General features: G+C 51.4%; 1 protein-coding gene across 2 annotated transcripts in view; it reads left to right on the top strand.

Annotated features, from left to right (window-relative positions):
- Positions 1–19,580, top strand: part of TMEM266 (transmembrane protein 266) — a 122,590-nt gene that overhangs the window by 93,437 nt on the left and 9,573 nt on the right. For both annotated transcript variants that reach the window (XM_026489480.4, XM_044380434.2), the window contains one exon: positions 12,345–12,534. In XM_026489480.4, the coding sequence (XP_026345265.1) occupies positions 12,345–12,534 (190 nt within the window). The remainder of the gene's footprint in view (positions 1–12,344; positions 12,535–19,580) is intronic.

Below are 19,580 nucleotides of genomic sequence, written 5' to 3'. Positions count from 1 at the left end.
CTATGCCCCATGCCTGAACCCTTGCCCCTTCCCAGCCCTACCTAACCAATTTGTGTAGCCCGTAAGTCCTGGCTTTTCCACTAAACACAGCACCCCCCTCCCGCAGCAGTCACTGCTCCCTTACCCCCCAGCTCTGCCATGGGCCTCCACAGAGCACTGGGCACCCGCTCCTGCGGGCTCTGATTATCTGCACCCGAGACCACTTCTCCCACTGAATGGGACGCTCCCCCAGAGCAGGCCTCCTCTGACTCATGTTTGCCCACAGCCCCACGCCTGTACATGGGAGGTCTCCTGGCTCCTCCACCCCAACCTCTCCTAGCTGGAGGAAGAGCTGGAGGGAGTGGAAATCTGTGGAACGTCACCACAAATTGATCCTTGGAAATGACCCACGGGAACAGGCACACTGAGTCTTGAAAATCATCTCCTTGGAATGTCTGTCAGGGAACCAAATCTTTTTTCTGCTTTGGGAACACCATGGCCTTTCATTTCAGCACAAAATGCTTATGAGTGACGAGGGGACATCAGGGGACACAGCCCTCAGGAGCACATCCTCCATGGGGTCCTGGGTGTGGGGCAGTCTTTACAGGGTTGCAGACCCGGGAAGACCAGTGCTCTAGTCCCTGAGTGGTTGACATCAGCTTCATTCTCACCCGTGCATCTGGCTCGCCAGCACCATCCCAACCTGTGCTGGGCACTGGGGGCACTGTCGTGGAGAGGATTTGGCCCCTACCCCCAGGAGGCTCTGGGTGACTCGAGACTGGCAGGCCCATAAATAAACAGGGGCAGTCTGGTGCATTCATGCTTCAGCCGGGAACAAGTCTGGGGTTCTGCACGCCGGGGGGGCAGGGAAGTGGATGGGTTTTCAGAGGAGCCGACTTTGGGTAGAGCCCTTGGAAAAGGGTGCCGGGCGGAGGGGACAGATGAGGCATTAGAGTGGGTGTTGTACCAGAGGAGCTCAAGGCCATTCAGGGTATGAGCAGAGAGAGGAAGGAGGAGGATCTGGAGGCAGGCTTGGGAAGGGCCTATGTGGCTGACCTGGGAATTTGGGCTCCACCCCGTAGGGAAGGGGGAGGCTTGGGGTGTTAGAAGCAGGGGTCGAAGGTCTGCTCAGGGTGGAGTTTTTGATGGATCTGTCTGCCTGTGTTGGAGGTGGGATGGGTGAGGGCGAGGAATGGAGATAGGAAGCCTGGGTTGAGAGGCTGTCGCAATCACCCAGGGGAGAGTGGCCTAGGTTTGGGGCAGACAGAGGTCTAGAGGAAGAGGGGAGAGGACAGATGCGGGTGTCATCCAGGACCCCGCTGGAGCTTGGTCAGGCAGCTGTCAGTCTGCTGTCTGATAGGAAAATGAACACTACGCTGCTGCAGCGGGCCACGTGACAGCCGCCGATGGGTGCCACAGCTGCCCTTCATAACCCCACAGCTTCCCAGCCAGCAGGCAGCAAGCTGAGCCTCCCGCAGGCCTCACAGGAATAGCTCGTGCGCCGCGGGGCGCAGAGAAAACCCTCATGGCAACCTCACCCTCAGTGCTTTCCACCAGGACCCCCGTCCTGAGCCCACAGAGACCCCACATGTGGCCTCCTTCCCAGGGGTCCTGGCCAGAGGGAGACTCCCTTGGATTCTGCACAGGAAAGAGCTAATAAATAAAGACAGATTCCCTCTAGGTAGTGACATCTGGAAAAGAGATGAACAGAAACAGACCATTTTAATTTAAAAAACACCTGAAGCCTGTCGTCTTAGTTGAGAAAGGGCCAGCTGGGCTGGAATCCCAACGAGCCACAGGGAAGGCGAGAGGGGGCCCGGTAAGAGCAGAGAGACCAGGACTGCTGCTCCCCCAGAGCTGAGTGGTGCCCACTCCACGTGGACACCTTATTTTCAGTTCTATTTTAGGACCAGTTTTGAGACTTGACTGGGTTACAAATACCTTATAGAAATCAGAGTGCCAGTTCATGACATGTCAGGGACAGCCAAACACTTCGAGAGAATAGCACCTGGAACGGTTAAGAATAGATTTTAGGAACAGACCTGAGTACAAAGCCAGCTTGGCCACTTATGGGCCTTGTGGCTTTGGTCACTGGTGGGACCTGTGTGGCCCTTGGTTTTCCTAATCTGAAAAAGAGGAGTAGTAATAAAATATTTGAAGGATGGTTGTGAGATGGTGTAGCCTAAAGCCTGACCCATGATGAATGCTGACTATGCCAGCCCACCCCCTCTCCCCCACATACACCCATTTGTTTTACAGATAAGATGACTGAGGAGTGGGTGACTTGCCCAAGAGCTCATGGCTAGCTGAGGGCCTTCAGAGCCAGGAATAGACTCAGGTGTCCTAATGGAACACTGTTCTTTCCCAGCCCACCCTGCTTAGGGTCCTGTTCGATGTCATTTTTTACACATGTCACTTCTCGGTCCTCAGTGAAGGCTGGCCAGATTATGCACCAGGATAGCTTTAAACCACAGCCTAGTGCGGCCCTCGAACAAGCATGGATGCAACTGCACTCAGCTGTCTCCGTGGCATTTCCCAAGAGTCTCTTGCTGCTACCCACCTCCGCACCACCCCCAACCCCCTTCCAGGTCATTCTAGTCCTCTTTGTCAAAAACTCCTGCTCTCTCTCTCCCTGCTGGAATTCTCAGTTTAATAAAGCAATTTTCACATCAAATTCATATGTGCTACCTTAAACCCTGAAATTTACCGAAGTTCCCATGAAATGTTTAGAAACTCGGTTTAAGTGAAACAATCAATTTGCATTCATCCTGCTCTCTCCCTGAGGTGTATCTGTATAAACATTTCCCAAGACTTTATTCATCTTAGCTCTTTTTTAAAACCAACTTTGTTTTTTAGAATGGTTTTAGATCTATAGAAGAGTTGTAAAGATGGTACAGAGTTCTCATGTACCCCACACCCAATTTCCCCTGTTAACATCTCACATTAGTATCGTGCGTTTGTTACAATTAATGAATCAATATTGGTATGTTATTATTATTAAAGTCCATACATTGTTCCGATTTCCTTAGTTTTTAGCTAATTGTGTTCCGGGATCCCATTGAGGACACTGCATTACATGTGGTTATCATATCTCTTTAGGCTTCTCTTGGCTATAAAAGTTCCTCAGACTTCTGTTTTTGATGACATTGACCATTTGGAGTACCATTCAGGTATTTTGTAGGCTGGCCTATGACTGGAATTTGTGCGATGTTTTTCTCATGATTAGATTGGAGTTATGGGTTTGGGGGAGGAAGATCATCCCATCCCATCCCATCCCATCCCATCCCATCCCATCCCATCCCATCCCATCGAGGGTACCTACTGTCAACATGTCTTCTCACCATTGATGTTGACCTCACCTGGCTGAGGTAGTGTTTGTCAGATCTCTGCTCTGTAAAGTTACTCTGTTTTATTCATCTTAGCTTTTTTAGAAAGCTTAAATTGCTTGTCACTGTGACCCTGTAGAGACTCTCGGGTGACATAGTTGGCTGGTTTCTTGCATGAATGTCTTGTACATTTGATCTGTGCCATGTGGCAGTTCCTTTCTTACCACAGGCCACACCCAACATGCCCAGAACCACCTTATGTTATAAATGAAAGGGTCCTTAGAGGGCATCTGGCCCAATCCTAGATTCAGCAGATGGGGCTTTCTGAGGCACAGAGAAGGGGAGAGGTGTGCCCAACAGCACACAGCAATTAGGAAAAGAGGATGGAAACAGGTCTCTCAGGGCTCATCGCAGTGCTTCCCCCTAGGCCACACTGGCCTCTGGTCTTTGCGGGGAGACAGGATACAGTGTTTCCCTCATTTCTATCATCTCTTCTGACTGCTGGGCTCACCTCATCCTTAACAGATTTCTCCTGGAAATCTGGGGCCAACAGAGTAGTTGGGCAGCCTTACTTTCCAAAGCCCTGGATGGCCTTCAGCGGCCTGCTTCCAGATTGTGCGCTTCTGGGATGGAAGCAGATAGCCTCAGACCCTCTGTGGAAGGTTCCTCCCCATTCACTTGTATTTTGCTCTCTGTCTGGATCCTGGCTAGATTTTCTTAGGAGTTCATCTTGCTGGTACACAGACAGATTCCAGAGGCGGGATGCTAGTTATAGTCCTTCGGAGACATGGTGTGAGTTTTTTGTCTCTGTACTGGCTGCTTCAGAAATTAAAGCTGTTTGAGATGTAGTGGTTAAGTCACTGCAATGATAGATTCTTCCAGCTCATCTTAAGAAACCACTTCTGAGGTTTTATGTACAGCTGTGTGCAGGATCTAGCTCTAATTTTGAAACATAGTCTGAAGTCCCCGTTACATGCTGTTTGCCCTGTAAGCTTTGCCTTTGGCCTAGAGTTAATGGGATCCAGCCTGTTTCACTGTCAAAATGTACTTCTCTTCTCTGCTGGGTCCTGTGGGAAGGATGGAAGGAAGTTAATTTCTCTTTCCTCAGCACCATTCACCCTGAGACCATTAGCAAAAACCCAGGTATCTAGGGTGACTTGAGGCCCAGCCTGCAAGGAGGCCTATGGAGCTCTGTGAACCCCTTAGGACAGCCTTAGGCCTCGGGCCAGCACCTGAATAAAGAGTCCTCTGTGGGGGCAGCCTGGAGGGGTGGAGGGAGTCCGCTTAGACAAGGAGCCAGCAAGCGAGAGTCTAGCCTCTGTTCCACCAATGACTAGTCTCCCCCTTAATCCCTGGGTCTCAGGTTCCTTGTTAGAAAAATGAAGGAAACAAGGTTTATGTCACGAGGGTGCTGTAAGGATCAGACTAATTCAAGTAACATAAAAAGTCTGGTCTACTGGAGTCTTTCAGTAAATGTAAAACAAGGGAAAGAGAGCAAGTAAAATAATACTAAATCACTCTTGTGATGGTAGGCACTTAAAGATGCGCTCCCTGTGTTTCAGCTTCCTTTTACCTTCTGGTCAGAGTGGGTAGGCTAGGTATTATTAACCCCGTTATAGATGGAAAGACAACGTCTGGGAGAGGCTGCTGCTTTCCCAGGGTCTCAAAGTTTGTGGTGGAAGGGCTGGGATGGAACTCGGCGTCAGTGTCCGTTTGCCTACACCAGACATAGGGTGTCTGTACAATCACTGTTGGGAGTGACACAAGCAGCTGCATCAAATCCAGAAATCGCAGTGGCCTAACGCAAGAAGAGTCTGTCACTCAAATCACAGCCCAGTGCAGGTTGCCATGGACATTCGGGGATGGGTCACCATTCCCCAGTCACTCTGGCCTCCAGGCTCCTCCTGTTTTGTAGCTGCTGCTTCTAAGTCCTTGGGGCTTTCTCCCTTCAACAGGGGAGAAGCAGAGAAGGGGAGAGTAGAGAATTGTGCGGTTAGCTAGGCTTCTGCCTCCATTTCGTAAGTGGGCCTCAGTTACACTGTCACACTTGAGGCACCTGAGGCAGACAGAAGTGGTCTGTGTGCCCAAGAGGAAAACAGTCACCTGAAATGAGGCCCATGGGCTCATGACGTTCTCTACCCCTTTCCTTAGTCCCATGGGCACAATCACATTTAGTAATCCTCCCTGGGTGATGCAGGTCTCCCTGGCGCTTTTCTGGGACAAACAAGATGATAATCTTGACCCCAAGCAACAAGCATTTTTGGTGGTGATAGGCAGTGGGGGGAGGGGTGGCATCCTGCTCCACCCCCTCCACCCTCTCCCCCTCCAGCCCCCGCCCCCTCCATCCACTCTACTTTCACGGGCAGGGGGTCATAGTTCACTTGTTAGGTGGTGGGAGGTGACTTGGGGGCCTTGCTCTGCACCCACAGCTCCGTGGTCCTCAGCACCCCTGAGAGAAGGCCCATGGCTGCACAAATTCTCACCTTTGAGGCTGGGCCACCAACTCAGAGAAGGGGCCTCTGTGGCCATCAGGAGATTAGAAACTGCAGAAAAGGAGTCGTACCCTGGTTCTGGGGGTAGTGCTTGATGCTGACTCTTTCCAGAGAGTCCCCTCTTTGTTCCTGCAGAGGCCACAAGTCCCCAGCTCGGCACAATCGCCTTTGTTACCTGGATTATCCAAGATCTCCACCGTGGGAAGGGAAGTGTGTGTGTCTGTGTGTGTGTGTGTGTGTGTGTGTGTGTGTGTGTGTGTTTAAGCATGGGAAGTGATTTGTAAAACAGCCGATAGCTTTAATGACAAGCCTATTTAGCTGATAAAATTAGCCATCAGAGGAATAACTTATGTTATCCTTTTGCCATAATTTAAATTTATGGCCAACTACCAGTCATCCTCACAATGGATGGAAAGGGGCCAAGGTCGAATTCAGCTTCCCCTGCTCCTAAATCATTAGTTTGCAACTGTCTCCTGATTTTTATTGTTACCAACAATGGCAAAACTAATGGAAATAAACATTGGACGCCATCCCAATCGCAGATAGGTTTGAAGGCAGGGCATTCTGTGCAGACAGCACTAATAGGATGGAAGAAAATTATTGCTGTTGCATTAGATACCATCGAGCTTCTGGCCGGAGTGTGCATTGATCAGGCCAAGGCTGTGTCAGGTGTGCTCCACAAACCAGACCATTAAAGGCAGAGATGGCCTGGGTGTGCCGGCCCTGCCGCCCCAGGGGTCTGGCCCCACCTGGGCAGGCACTAAAAGCCCAGCCCCAGTGGAAGGGGCCTGACTGTAATGCGCGCTGAGGGCTTCCCTGTGGATCCTGGCCGGTCTGGTCAGGTTATCCCATAGAAATACTTAGCTAATGATGTGCCTTGAGAAGGGCTGTGGCTGCACTTTCATTCTTCCCGAGTCTCAGGATGGTCTTTATTTCCCCCAAGCCAGTTTGCCAGTGGAAAATGTGCTTCATTTGTCCTCAAAGCCCCCATGTGCCTTCACCCCTGGAGGCCCATGCAAGCCCTGGAGAGCCCGAGTGTTTCTTCTTACCTGTTTTCCACAGTTTGACTGCAGAGTGTTGGGGTGGGATTTTGTGTTTATCCTGCTTAGGATTCTGAGTTTCTTGAACTTGTGGATTGATGTTTTTCATTAGATTTGGAAAGTTCTTGGCCACAATTTCTTGACTGATTGCTTCTGTTTCATCCTTCCATCCTCCTTCTGGAGCTCTGGTTGCATGTTAGACCCTTGGATTGTGTGTCCCATCTTAGACCCTCTTCTGTTCACTCATTCTCACTTTTTTTTTCTTTTCTGGCCATAAGTTTCAATATTTGTCTATAGACCTATCCTCAAGTTCAACAGTCTTATCTTCTACTATGTCCAGTCTGCTGCTAAACCCATCCAGTGGAATACTCAGTTTCAGATATTGCAAGTTGAGGTTCTAGAAGTTCCATTGTATTCCTCTTACAGGTTCTGTTTCTCTGCTGAAATGCTACATCCATTCTGTTCATCTTTCCCCCTACTTTAACATATCAATCACAGTTATTTTGAAGTCCTTATCTGCTAACTCAAACAGGACATAGGTCAGCTTCAACGGAAATTCTAAGCAGCCTCAGAATTGCTTTATGTCTTGATAATCAATTGCTTTTTTTTGATTATTTGCATGAATAGTAATTCTTATTGTGTGCCACACACTGTTGATAATGTGTTTTAGAGATTCTGGATTATGTTATCTTTCTGTAAAGAGTTGGCCCTCTGGGAATGGGGCATTTCATCAAGGAGCAGGAGGCGGCCCTCAAGACAAGAGCTACCTGTCACTTGTACTTTATTCCGTTCCGACTGGGGTCCCAGAGCCAGCACAGGGCTTGTCATAGACTTAAAGTTCAGCTAGTCCATTTGTTTTATTGAACACACAGTAAAACTGAGGCCCAAAGAGGAAAAGGGACTCACCCCAAGCCCAAGTGAGGGAAGGCGATGGGCTGAGAACTCAGGCTCCTGCCGCCTCCAGCCCTTGCTTTTTCCCCACTTGGGAGCCTCCTGTGCTGTCCTGGCTGCTGTCACCATCTAGCTCTCTGTATTCTGTGCGAGCTCAGTCTCTTCCATCTTGCCCCTGAAGCTTCACCTTGACACAAAGTCTGTGAAGCCAGAAGCCAGAGGCCTGGGTTCTGGGCCCAGCTTCACTTCTGATCCGTCCTGTCGCCTTAGCTTTTCCCCGACCCTGTCTCCCAGGACAGAGGCTCCTTCCCACCCTAGAGCCCCAGTTCACCCACTGACTAATGAGGTCCTGGTATCCTAGCACCCCCGACAGCCCTTCAGTCAGCTGGCGAAGCAGCAGCCAGGCTCGGAGGGTCCCAGCATCCTGCCAGCCCCCTGGAGCTGAGCTGGGCTGAGCCATGAGCCACTGAGCCACCTGCAGTTCCCTGTAAGGAATCCATCATTCCTCCTCAGGGCTGGGGCTGAGCGCATCGGGCTACCCACACCCTCTGGCGCTTGGAGAAGTATGTCCCTCTCCTTCACCCATTCCAATTCATGCCCATGCTGACACTTTGACCTCCTAAACAGTTCCCTTACCCTCTGTCTTCACTGTCTCCAACCCAGTCCAAATTCTGGTCATCAGGCCTGGCTTGCAGAAGTGGCATCCCGGCGGCTAGTCCCACCTCCACCCTGGCCCATCTCCGTCCGGTCCTTCTCTGCTCTGCTGCCAGCACAGCCCTTCCAAAGTGCTCATCTGAATGACTGCAGTGCCTCCTCCAACACTCTGCCCTTCTCTTCAGAAGATTTCAGTGGTTTCTTGTCGCTTTTTTAAAAACAGGCTAACTTTCTTGTAGCATCTTACTGTGGCTAACGGGCTCTGCCTGGTGTGGCCCCTGCTGACCTCCCCAGCCTCTCTCACCTGCCAGTCCTCTGTCTTGCAGACACACCAGGCCTCCCCTGCCACGGTGCCACCCAGTGTCAGCCCTTGAGACTGTCAGGAGAGATTTACTGCAGTGCAGCAGACACTCCCCCCTTATTTGGGGCCACTGAGGAGTCACTTCCAAGCTGGGAGAGGCATTCCATTCCAAAACACGTAACAGAGTTTTAACAAAGCCCTCACCATGCTTTACCTGAATGAGTGAATCCATGCCTGCCTAGGAGAATTCCCATACGCTTGGGGTTCATATCTCTAGCCTAAAACTTGTTTTAATACATGTGCCTATGTCTGCACATGTGAGCTTGGGGCTGGGCAAGCCCTGGCCTCTGGCTGTCTGGCCTGAATTCCAGTGGGACACTCATGGGCAGCTCTGGATCAATTACAAGTTATCAATAATGCATCTGTTCAGAGTGGCCTAGGAGGCCATTAGCTGGGCCTGCTGCCCTGATGAGCTGCCTTGGAGAAACTGGGCTACGTATGCCCATGGGAAGTTCAGATCAGCCTGGGTAAGAGGGGGTCCTAGCCCCAGCAGAGCTCAGGAGGGTTGCCTCATGGGCCCTATGCGACCTCTGAGAACTTGCCGCCAGAGGGGTGGCTTGAACTCTCTCTCCCTGCACAGAAGGCCACCCCATAGTAAGCCAGCCTCACTTTCTCAGCCTCTGCAAACCACAGACCCATTTGAGTACTGGGTTATTGAGGTCCAGAGTCTGAACCTAGACTGAGAGCAGAGTTAGGGCTCAGTGTGTGAGCAAGTATAGGGCTCATGGTGTAACTACGGTTGGGGCTCAGTATGTGACCATGGTCAGAGCTTAGTGTGTGAGCAGGGTCAGGGCTCAGACTTTGTCTCAGCTTTGGGCTAGGATTGGGGCTCAGTCTGAAACCACAGAATTGAGCAAAGCTGATTAGTTTCATTCATTCATTCATTCATTTATTCAACAATGTTTATTGAGTGCCTTCTCTATACCAGGCAGCAAAACAGACAAGACCCCTGCTCTTACAGGGACTATATTTTATTAAGGGCTGAAGGGTAGCAGTGGTGGGCTGGAGCTCTCACTCCTGAGAGCCAATTAAGTACACTTCGTCCCAGTTCTCCATGACATTGTGTTGGTAGTTCGAAATTGGCCATGTTGGGAGTATTTATACCACAGAGTTTAGCATAAACTACTCAGCAGGCTTTGTTTTGTTTTGTTTTTAACCAGTATACTATCACTGCGGTGAGAGAGAGCGAAAACCAACAGTCCTTAAAGAAAATGGTGGAGTGACCACACATATTTTTCTGATCTCCTTTCCCAAACTCCACTAAAATGATAACTTAAAAACCATAAACACATAAGAATTAAGAGAGTGTCTCTGTAAAGCCTGTCCATAAGGACAGAGAGGATAGAGATTTCAGTGGATTTGAATAAAATGGACAGCGGACGAGAAAGGGGTGACACATCTACCAGACTGGAGAACTTATAACTCAAGCGTCTGCAGAGGATAGTGAGGGAGATGGGCTAATTCTCCCCCTCAGAACCCCTGAGAGTTTGGGAGGAAGGGGGTGAACAGGACACTGGCAAAAGGGAGAGGGGTTGGCTAAATGCCTGTACACACAATATTTGAGCCCCATAGGCCCCCTCCCAATTCTGCACAGCCAGAAGACCACGCACCCCCACCCTACAAGAATCATAGAGGTTTGTTCTCTGGAGAAACTGAGCCAGAGAGCTCTGCAGGTGGGCCCTCGGTTAGGCAGGGGCCTGGGGAGAGGTGCAGGGCTGAAACCAATGATTCAGTGAAAATCCTTCCAGTGCAATGGTGGGACCCTCTGTCCCATTCCCCTGCCCTGCTCCCAGCATAGAGGCAGCCAAAGACTGATGAGCTCTCTGAAAACCTGATTGGTCCCGGAGACAAAATCTGTGGACACTAACATTGGGAGGTTGCCCCGATGTCAGTCTGCTGCCTGGTGACCCTAATGTTAGTGAACGCTTTAACTGTGCATTTAACGGACACCAAAAGAAAAATGGTAAAATATTAAAATAGGTTTTAAAATATCAGTACAATGCAGAGAATTCAAACAGGCTAGTGTGACAAAGTACCTGGGTGGCTGCCTTCGGTGGGGGGTCAGGTCTGAGATAGGCAGGGCCAGACCATGTACCTGCTTTGTAAGTCAAGGGTAGGGAGTTGGGTTTTCTACCAGCTGAAGTCTGTAGACAAGGGGGGGGGGTGACATGATCTGATCTAGGTTTGCGAGAATCCGTCTGATTCCTATTGGAGAATAGATGGTAAAAGGCTGTCCAGGTGGTGGAGGGGGGTGGACAGGCTTGGGGTAGCACTTGGAGGTGGAACGGGACTTGGGGACAGATTGGATGGTGGGGGAGGGAAAGCAAGGAAGCAAGGGAGGTGATTACATTTTTGGCTCCAGCTAAAATGAGATGAAACCACCTGAGGAGCAAGTTTTTGGGTACAGTGAAGAGTCCTATTCTGACCAGGTCGAGTTTGTGATTCCCATAACCCAATTCCGCGTTGCTGTCAGGAGTTGGAGGTGTGCAGCTAACTTTACAGGGAGGGGTCAGGACTGGACAGGGAGCATCATGGGCAAGTAGGTAATTTAGGTAGGGATCCCAGGCACTGGGCCTCCCTGGGACCCGTCTCACCCCACACCTGCTTCAAGCCTTTGGGGGTTTGCCCGGAGATTGTGCACAGCCATGCAATGTGTACTTGGGACACTAGGTGGCAGTGAAAGCTCTCCTTGCTGCTGAGCCCACAGCCAGGCCCTTCAATGTCAGGCCCAAAATTTGTCTTGGCCCAGATGGCCCAGAAAGGTCCCAGATTGTAAACAGCCGTTTCAGCCACAAACCCAAGAGGCATCTGGGAACCTCTTTAAAAATCTTTTCACAACAACAACAACAAAATTAGCCAAAATCAAAAACGTGTGCTGTGTTTTACAAAGCCCTTAGTTAGCACTCAAGTCCTCAAAGAGATCCAGGGGGCGAGAACCCCTATAATACAGCGGAGGGAACCGAGGCCGCAGGGCCAGAAAGCTACAGAGCGGGAAATAGAGCCCAGTGCTTTCTGAACGCCTCCTAGAAGAGGGGAGTGGGTGTTGCGGGAAGACAAATGGACGGTGGACAGACCGCCCAGTGAGCACATGATGCTAGGATGGGCTCCCAAGGCTGGTTGGGCTGGCGCTGGATGTCCCCGGACCTGCGGTCTGCCATTCAGCACCCATGTAAGACACCTGAATAAGGCTTCACTTTGACAAGCACCACCTGGGTCGCACATTTAGGCAAGGAACTAGAACAAGATTCAAACCCAGGTTTTCCGACCCCTCCTTCAGTACCCTTCCCACAGACCACAGCTGTGTTTCCTCTCACGGCCATTTTGTCTTCACAATGCGGCCAGACTACACAGGACTCCAGAAATGAGACACAGGAACACACTTTATTACTTGGAGAAGGCTCCAGAAACGTCAAAGGCTCTTGCGATCAGTGTCTTTGGAGATTTGTAAGGACCGCCCCACCCCCTGCGGATGCTCAGCGCACGCCTCCCGCCCCCACCCCGGCCCCAAGGCTCAGGCTCCCGCACCCCGCCCGCCCCCGCGCCCCCCGCGCCCCCCGCGTCCCCCGCGTCCCCACCGCCCACCGCCCCTCTCCTCTTGCAGTTTGAGATCCGGCAGCTGCGGGCGCACCTGGCGCAGCAGGACCTGGACCTGGCTGCGGAGCGCGAGGCGGCGCTGCAGGCCCCTCACGTGCTCAGCCAGCCGCGCAGCCGCTACAAGGTGATGGAGGCCGGCACGTGGGCCGAGGAGACCGCCGCCGAGGGCGTCGTGGAGGAGCTGCAGCCCTCGCCAGGTGAGCCCGCCCGCGGCCCGCCCCGCCCCCACCCAGGGCTCTGCGCCCAGCTGCCCGCCGGCGGGCGCGGCTCCCGGCGGGACTGGGGCGGGGTTCAGATCCGGGCCCCCACCGCGACCTTTCTGAGCCCGGGAGCAAGCGTTTAGCCAAGATGCCTTGACCCAGCCTGGAAATGATCCTAGTGACCTGTACCCATTTCATGCCTGTGGGCCGCGGGCGCGCTTTGCATGCGTTATCTCCCCGGTCCGCAGCGCAACAGGAAGTATGACTTTCCTATTTTACAGATGAAATAAAAGTCGTACAAAGGCGCATCACTAATAAATGGCAGAGCTAGGCTTCAAGCCAGAGACCTGAGACTCTTACTGGACTGCCCAGCCCTCCAAGTCCAGGCCTAGGGCCAGTACAGCCCAGAACCCAAGTCGTGGTGCTGGTAGCAAATTGATAGGCAGGTGATGTTCGTGGAGATGGGAGCACGGGGCATAACCCAGGGCAGAGTACTGTATAGAAGGCCAGCGGTGTCACTTTGGACGGGGGACTTAACCCTCGGAGCCTTGGTTTTAATAGCTAACAAATGGGAACAACTCGGAGCCTTCCTTGCAGAGTTGTTGGGAGGCTCAGGGGAGTGGGTGTAAGTGGCCCTGGAGCTGCAGAACAGTCCCGCAAATGTCAGGGGGTATTGTTTTGTGATGGGGAGAAAACACCCTCACTTGGTGACACAGCTATGTCAGGTTTGGGCCTTCACAGGATTTCGGGAGGCTGTGTTCTAGATGGGCTCAGGCCAGGGATCTCCCTCAACTCAGGAGGATCAGGAGCCAGGCGGGGGGGATCTGCCCCCATTTTAGGGCCCCAAGGGGATCCTGGGAGCCCCCCCCCACACCAGGCACCTTTCTTGTTCATGTCTGAGTCCTTCCTGTCCTACCTTGCACCTGAAAATGTTATCACTAAAATGATGGGTAAGGGGTTATTTCACTTTACCAAGAAATTTTTTAAAATATTGACCTCCCCTAACAATTCAGAACAATTCATCTTTACGTTTTTTACCTAAAGGTAAGGGAACTAAAGTTTATCAAACCTCTCCAAGGGAAGTTTTCACAGTGTGACCCGGTTTAATCCTCACACCTCCTTTGTCTCCTGTGGAGCAGGAAACTCAGAGCCAAAAAGCTCAAGAGAATTTCACAGGGTCACACATTGGAAATGGTGGTGCTGGGCTTGGAACCCAGGCTGTGGGACCTTAAACCCCAGCTTGATCGAGGGCCCACTTCACCTTGCTGTGCCGTGTTCCCCTTGTGAGGACATCCAGGCAGGGCTGGGCAGTTGGGAGGTGGGAGGCCAGAGCCCCGGACTCTGCTACTCCCCAGCTCTAGGACTTGAGGCTTAGTGTTCCCTTCTCTAAAGTGATCTCACAATTCCAACTCTGTCTGCTTCTAAGGAAGTACGAGGAGCTGATGGATGTGAGAAAGCTCTGGAGTAAGGCACTGTGAACAGCTTTTGTGGAGTGGGGTGATTGCTATCATGATCTTCTGAGAAAACTTCAGATCTCAGAATTGTAGAATTTGGGGGCTGGGAGGTACTTCCCTGAGTTCAACTGATCCCATCTAATCCCATCTGAAACTCTTGCCGGCCTCAGCTTACCTCCCAGGGAAGCCCACACCAACCTAACTTCAAATGGCTCTGCCTATTAGAAAGTAATTCTTGGGCACCTGGGGGGCTCAGTTGGTTGAGAATCTGCCTTTGGCTCAGGTCGTGATCCCAGGATCCTGGGATCAAGTCCCATAACAGGCTCCCTGCTCTGCAGGTGGCCTGCTTCTCCCTCTCCCTCTGCCTGCAGCTCTCCCTGCTTGTGTGCTCTCTTGCTCTGTCAAATAAATAAAATCTTAAAAAAAAAAAAAAGTAATTCTTCAGGGGCGCCTGGTGGCTCGTCAGTTAAGCGTCTGCCTTTGGCTCAGGGTCCTGGGATAGAGCCCCGCATTGGGCTCTCTGCTCAGCGGGGAGTCTGCTTCTCCCTCTCTCTCTCTCTCTCTCTCTGTCCCTCCCTGCCATTCGTGTGTGCACACATGCTCTCTCTTGTAAATAAAATGTTAAAAAGAAAGAAAGAAAGAAAGAAAGAAAGAAAGAAAGAAAGAAAGAAAGAAAGAAAGAAAGAAAGAAAGAAACTCTTCAGACTGAGCTGAAGTCTGCCCCCAGGTACTTGGCTGCAGTTTTATGCATTGGTGTGGTAGCCTCCCGGCTGAGGCATCCTTTCATTTTATTTTTTTTATTGAAGTACATTTGACATTCAATGTTATACTAAGGCGCCCTTTGGAGGCTGGCCTCTAAGTGTTCTCTCCTCCAGGGCCTGTCACTGTGCTTCCATACCAGTCCTCGGGGACAAGCTCTCCAGGTTCTCGCTGTAGTGTCCCTCTTTGAACATTCCAACGTGTTCGTTCCTCTTGGAGTGACATCCAGAACAAAACGCCATTCTTGGGGAGCTGCAAGACCAGGGTGGAGTGCTAAGGGGCCGCCCCTGCTTTTTTATTCTGAACCCAAGACCCCTTAGGTGTTGCTAGAAGGCTCCTGAGTCTTGTGGTGGCTGCCCAGCCTGAGCTCCCGCTGACCCAGGCCCACGTGTTCCCCACATGGGCCCCCCGCGGCCCAGCCCTAGGCAGTGGCTTTTTGCCCCACCCCCCAACAGCACTTTACATCTGTCTGCGCTGGGCTGTGTCTTGTTGGATTCCTCCCCCTTAACACCTTGGCTGTGGCTGCTAGGGCTGCCGCAACGAAGCGCCACCAACGGGGGCTTAGACATCAGTTTACGGGCTCAGCTCTGGAGGCTGGAAGTCTGAGCTCAAGGTCTTGGCAGGGATGGCTCTTCCTGAGGGCGGTGAGGACCTCTCTACTAGCTTCTGGTGCTTTGCTCATAATGCTTGGTGTTGCCTGGCTCCCTCTCCACCTGGCGTTCTCCCTGTGTGTCTGTGTTCACATTTCCTTTTTTATAAAGACCCTGGGCGTACTGGGTTAGGGCCCACCCTACTCCAGTACGACCCTACCTTAACCAATGACTTCCACAGCCTCATTGCCAAGTGAGGTTCCATTCTGAGGTACTGGGGGTTAGGGCACAGATACACAACAATTCACCCCGGAGCAGATGGCATATAGACCCTGATGCTCTCGCTTCCCCAGCGTCACCTCCTCCCACTCTCTTCACCTTCACTTAGGCGAGTGAAGCAGCTTCTAGTTCTGTGAGTTTTCTGGGCAGCTGTGTGGCTTGGAGCTTTTCCGCATGCTGTGCGCTCCCAGCCACCACTCTGTCCTCTCTGGACCTGACAGGAACTCCCGCTAGCCCCCGATCAGTCGTGCTGTGGGGCCGTGAGTGTTTACATGTGTGTCCCCTGAGACTTGTTTATCTCCGGGGCCCACCCCAGCCTAACCCTCGGCAGGCTCGCCCTAGACCTTGTTGCATGAAATGTCATCTGCAAGCCCATAACTGATCAAAGAACAGAATGAGCCTTGCGGATACCACTTGTTCTCCTGTGGGTCCCTGCAACCCTCTGAGCTCAGGGGCCACGTGGCAGCAGTCCACTCCAGAAACCCATCTTGACTTTCAGCTCCCCAGGCCAGTGTTTGTGGAATCCAGAATACAAGAATATGTTGTAAGAATATTTTTTTTGAAAGCTCTCCAGAAATCAGCAGCTCTTGCCAGCTTGTCTTACTTCCCAAGGGCGGGAGGGACAGCGTCACAGCCTCCAGCTCCTCCCAGGATCTTCCACCCTGATAAGGCAGAGGGAGCCGGAGGAGCCGCTGTGGGCTGCTACTTGCTCTGCCCTCAGTGGTGGGGGCTCCGTGTCGCTCACGGTGCTCTGGAGGCTACAGCTCGCTTGGGGCTGGGCCTGCTTGGTTCTGTTCTCTCTTCGTATGTGCTCATCTGTAAACATCTGAGCTCAGGTGAGCATTTCCAGAACAGCCCACATTCTGTAGCACCTTTCTCATCAGGATCCTTAGCTCTTGAGATAACAGCATGGTCATTATTACTGCCCCTCAGCCAGTGACCTCCAGACCCTTGACACCTGATGCCCCATTTGGGGCCACAGGGAGTCAAGATCTGGGTTTGGAGAGTCTGCAAACAAACTAAGCCTTTAAAATAATCCCACACATTCTAGAGTCCCTGCCTCTCCGCTCCCTCCGTCTGCTGTCTCCATAGTGAGCAACTTCCAGGAGGGAAAGGAGGGAGGCAGAGTAAGAAGGGAAAACGCTGGGTCACACTTGAAGCCCACTCAAGGTAAATATGACCCGCTGTGCGTGACCAGCGAGGATGTCCCGGGGTCTGTGCCGACCCTCCTGGACACTGGGGCGGTGTCTGGTCAAGGCACTCAGGATAGAGATGCCAAACGTGCACCTCTGGGAGCAGCTGCAAATGCCCCTCCCATCTAGTCCTGGATCCCCACTCTGCCCTCCTTTATCTCTCCTGTGACACCCCTACCCCCACAGATGCACACCTGCCAGTACCTTCCCCCCTGCACCTCTTCAGCTGCCTCACCGCCAGCCTCCAGAGCCATCAATAGCAAAGCCAGCGCCTCTGAGGCAGAGGGCAGAAGCAGGGGGTTCGGGGGTGGGGGCTAGCAAGTGGCATGCATGATTCACAGCCTCCAGTGGGCCAGGGAGACAGGGCATCCCCCAGCTGATTTCTCTTTGACCAGGAGCTGTGTCCGGGGAGGGATTTCCATGACATTAGAAATTACGGCCAGACAAGCCAGGGGTGCTCTGGGCCACTCTGGAGATGGAGAAAGGGCAGCATTTGCTGCTCATGACGACCTTCAGGCCAGTGAGGGCTGGGAACCCCGCCATGTTGCAACAGTGCACAGGCAGTCCAGGCGGTAATCTGCAGAAATGAGCAAGAAGTGACAGGAGCCTCGGGAGGGGGCCTTGCTCACCACGGGAGGGCAGCCCCAAAGGGCGGGAGGGCGGGGGGTTCCTGCGGTTCAACAGTCGCCAGCAGGTCACAGCCAGACAAGGGCCGACCAGCTTCTGTTTAGACTTGCTCCGGCACAAATCATTTTTAAAACCCAGGCTGCAAAGTTCCAGGCTTTGGGGCCTGCCAAGTTCACGGTGCCCCCTGTGTAGTCATTAATACTTCCCTCCCAAATTTATTAGTCTTGAAACTTGCCCATAATTTATGAATTACAGCCACCGGGGGGAGTGCCACAGGGCTCACCGTATATCACAGCGAACCCCGGCGTCCGTCTGTGCTGCACCAGCGCTCACAGAATGCCCCCCAGGGGTGCCCCCGGCCGGCCGGTCTGGGCTTACCCCTGCCAAGCAGAGCTGGCACCGGCAAGGACCCTTAGCGGGGAGAGTCCCATGTGCCGCGGAGACCAGCTGGGGTTTCTGCCACCGCTGGCCTCCTCAAGTTCCTCAAAAAATTAAAAAGAGAACTTCCATAGAATTCCTCTTTGGGGTATTTACCCAAAGTAAACAAAAACACTAATTTGAGAAGAGGCACCCCACATTCATTACAGCATTATTCATAGTAGCCAATACATGGCAACAACGTGAGTGTCCAGTGACGGACGGGTGAAGAAGATGGGGCATATACACAGAGTGGAATATTCCTGGGGGGCACTGAGGACCCGGAGAAGCTCCAGAGCTGTAGAGCTAGACCTGGGGGGTCCTCACACGAAATAGTGAGGCAGCTGACGGGCAGAGGGGTCCGGTGATACTAAGGAAGGGACGCGAGGGGAAAACTCAGGGCTGGGGTTGAATCTCAGCTCAGCCTCGAACATGTGACTGCAGCTCTCTGAGCAGGACTGGCTCCATGGCTGGTAACCCCGGTGGTCACACAGGGCCTTGAACTTGGTTCAGGGCTCTGCTGTCACCCTCTTGAAATTCTTAGTGCTTTTTTTTTTTTTAATTGACATGTAATTGACATATAACATATTACTTTCAGGTGTACTATGTAATGATCTGATGTTTATATATATATTGCAACATGATCATAATAAATCTAATTAACATCTATCAGTATATATAGTTACAAAATGTTTTTCTCGTGATGAGATTTAGCAACTTTCAAATATGGAATATGTTACTATTAACTATAATCACCATGCAGTACATCATATCTCCACAATTTATCTTATAACAAAATTTGTACCTTTTGATTCCCTTCACCCATTTCTCCCAGCCCCCACCTCTAGGAACTACCAGTGTGTTCCCTGTATCTGTGAGCTCTGAGTTTCTTGTTTTGTTTTTAGATTCCACATAGGTGAGCTCATACAGTAGTTGTCTTTCTCTGCCTGACTTATTTCACTTAGCGTCATGCCCTCCAGGGCCATCCATGTTGCAAATGGCGGGATTGCTTTCTTTTTTTATGGCTGGATAATATTCCAGTGTGTGTGTGTGTGTGTGTGTGTGTGTGTGTGTGTGTACACATATATACCACATCTTCATCCATCCACCACTGGACACTCACGTTGTTGCCATGTATTGGCTACTATGAATAACGCTGTAATGAATGTGGGGGTGCCTCTTCTCAAGTTAGTGTTTTTATTTACTTTGGATAAATACCCCAAAGTGGAATCTATGGAAGTTCTCTTTTTAATTTTTTGAGGAACCGCCATACTGTTTTCTATAGTGGTTGCAGCAATTTGCATTCCACCAACAGTGCATGAGTGTTTCTTTTCTCCACATCTTCGCCAACACTTGTTGTTTCTTATGTTTTCAGTTTTAGCCATTCTGACAGGTGTGAGGTGATACCCCATTGTGGTTTTCATTTGTATTTCTCTGATGATGAGTGATGGTGGAGCATTTTTTCATGTGTCTGTTGGCCATCTGTATGTCTTCTGTGAAAAAAATGTCTATTCAGATTCTATGCCCATTTTTTAATTGGTTTGGTCCTTTGGGCTCTTGAGCTGTATAAGTTCTTTATACATCGTGGATATTAGCCCCTTATAATATGATGTGCAAATATCTTCTGCCATTCAGTAGGTTGCCTTTTCATTTTGTTGACGGTTTCCTTTGCTGTGCGGAAGCTTTTTAGTTTGATGTAGTCCCCACTTGTTTATTTTTACTTT

This window comes from Ursus arctos, unplaced genomic scaffold, assembly GCF_023065955.2.
Source record: "Ursus arctos isolate Adak ecotype North America unplaced genomic scaffold, UrsArc2.0 scaffold_28, whole genome shotgun sequence".
Lineage (NCBI taxonomy): Eukaryota > Metazoa > Chordata > Mammalia > Carnivora > Ursidae > Ursus > Ursus arctos.
Note: the sequence above shows the minus strand (reverse complement) of the source record. Positions and strands in the feature narration are given on the sequence as shown.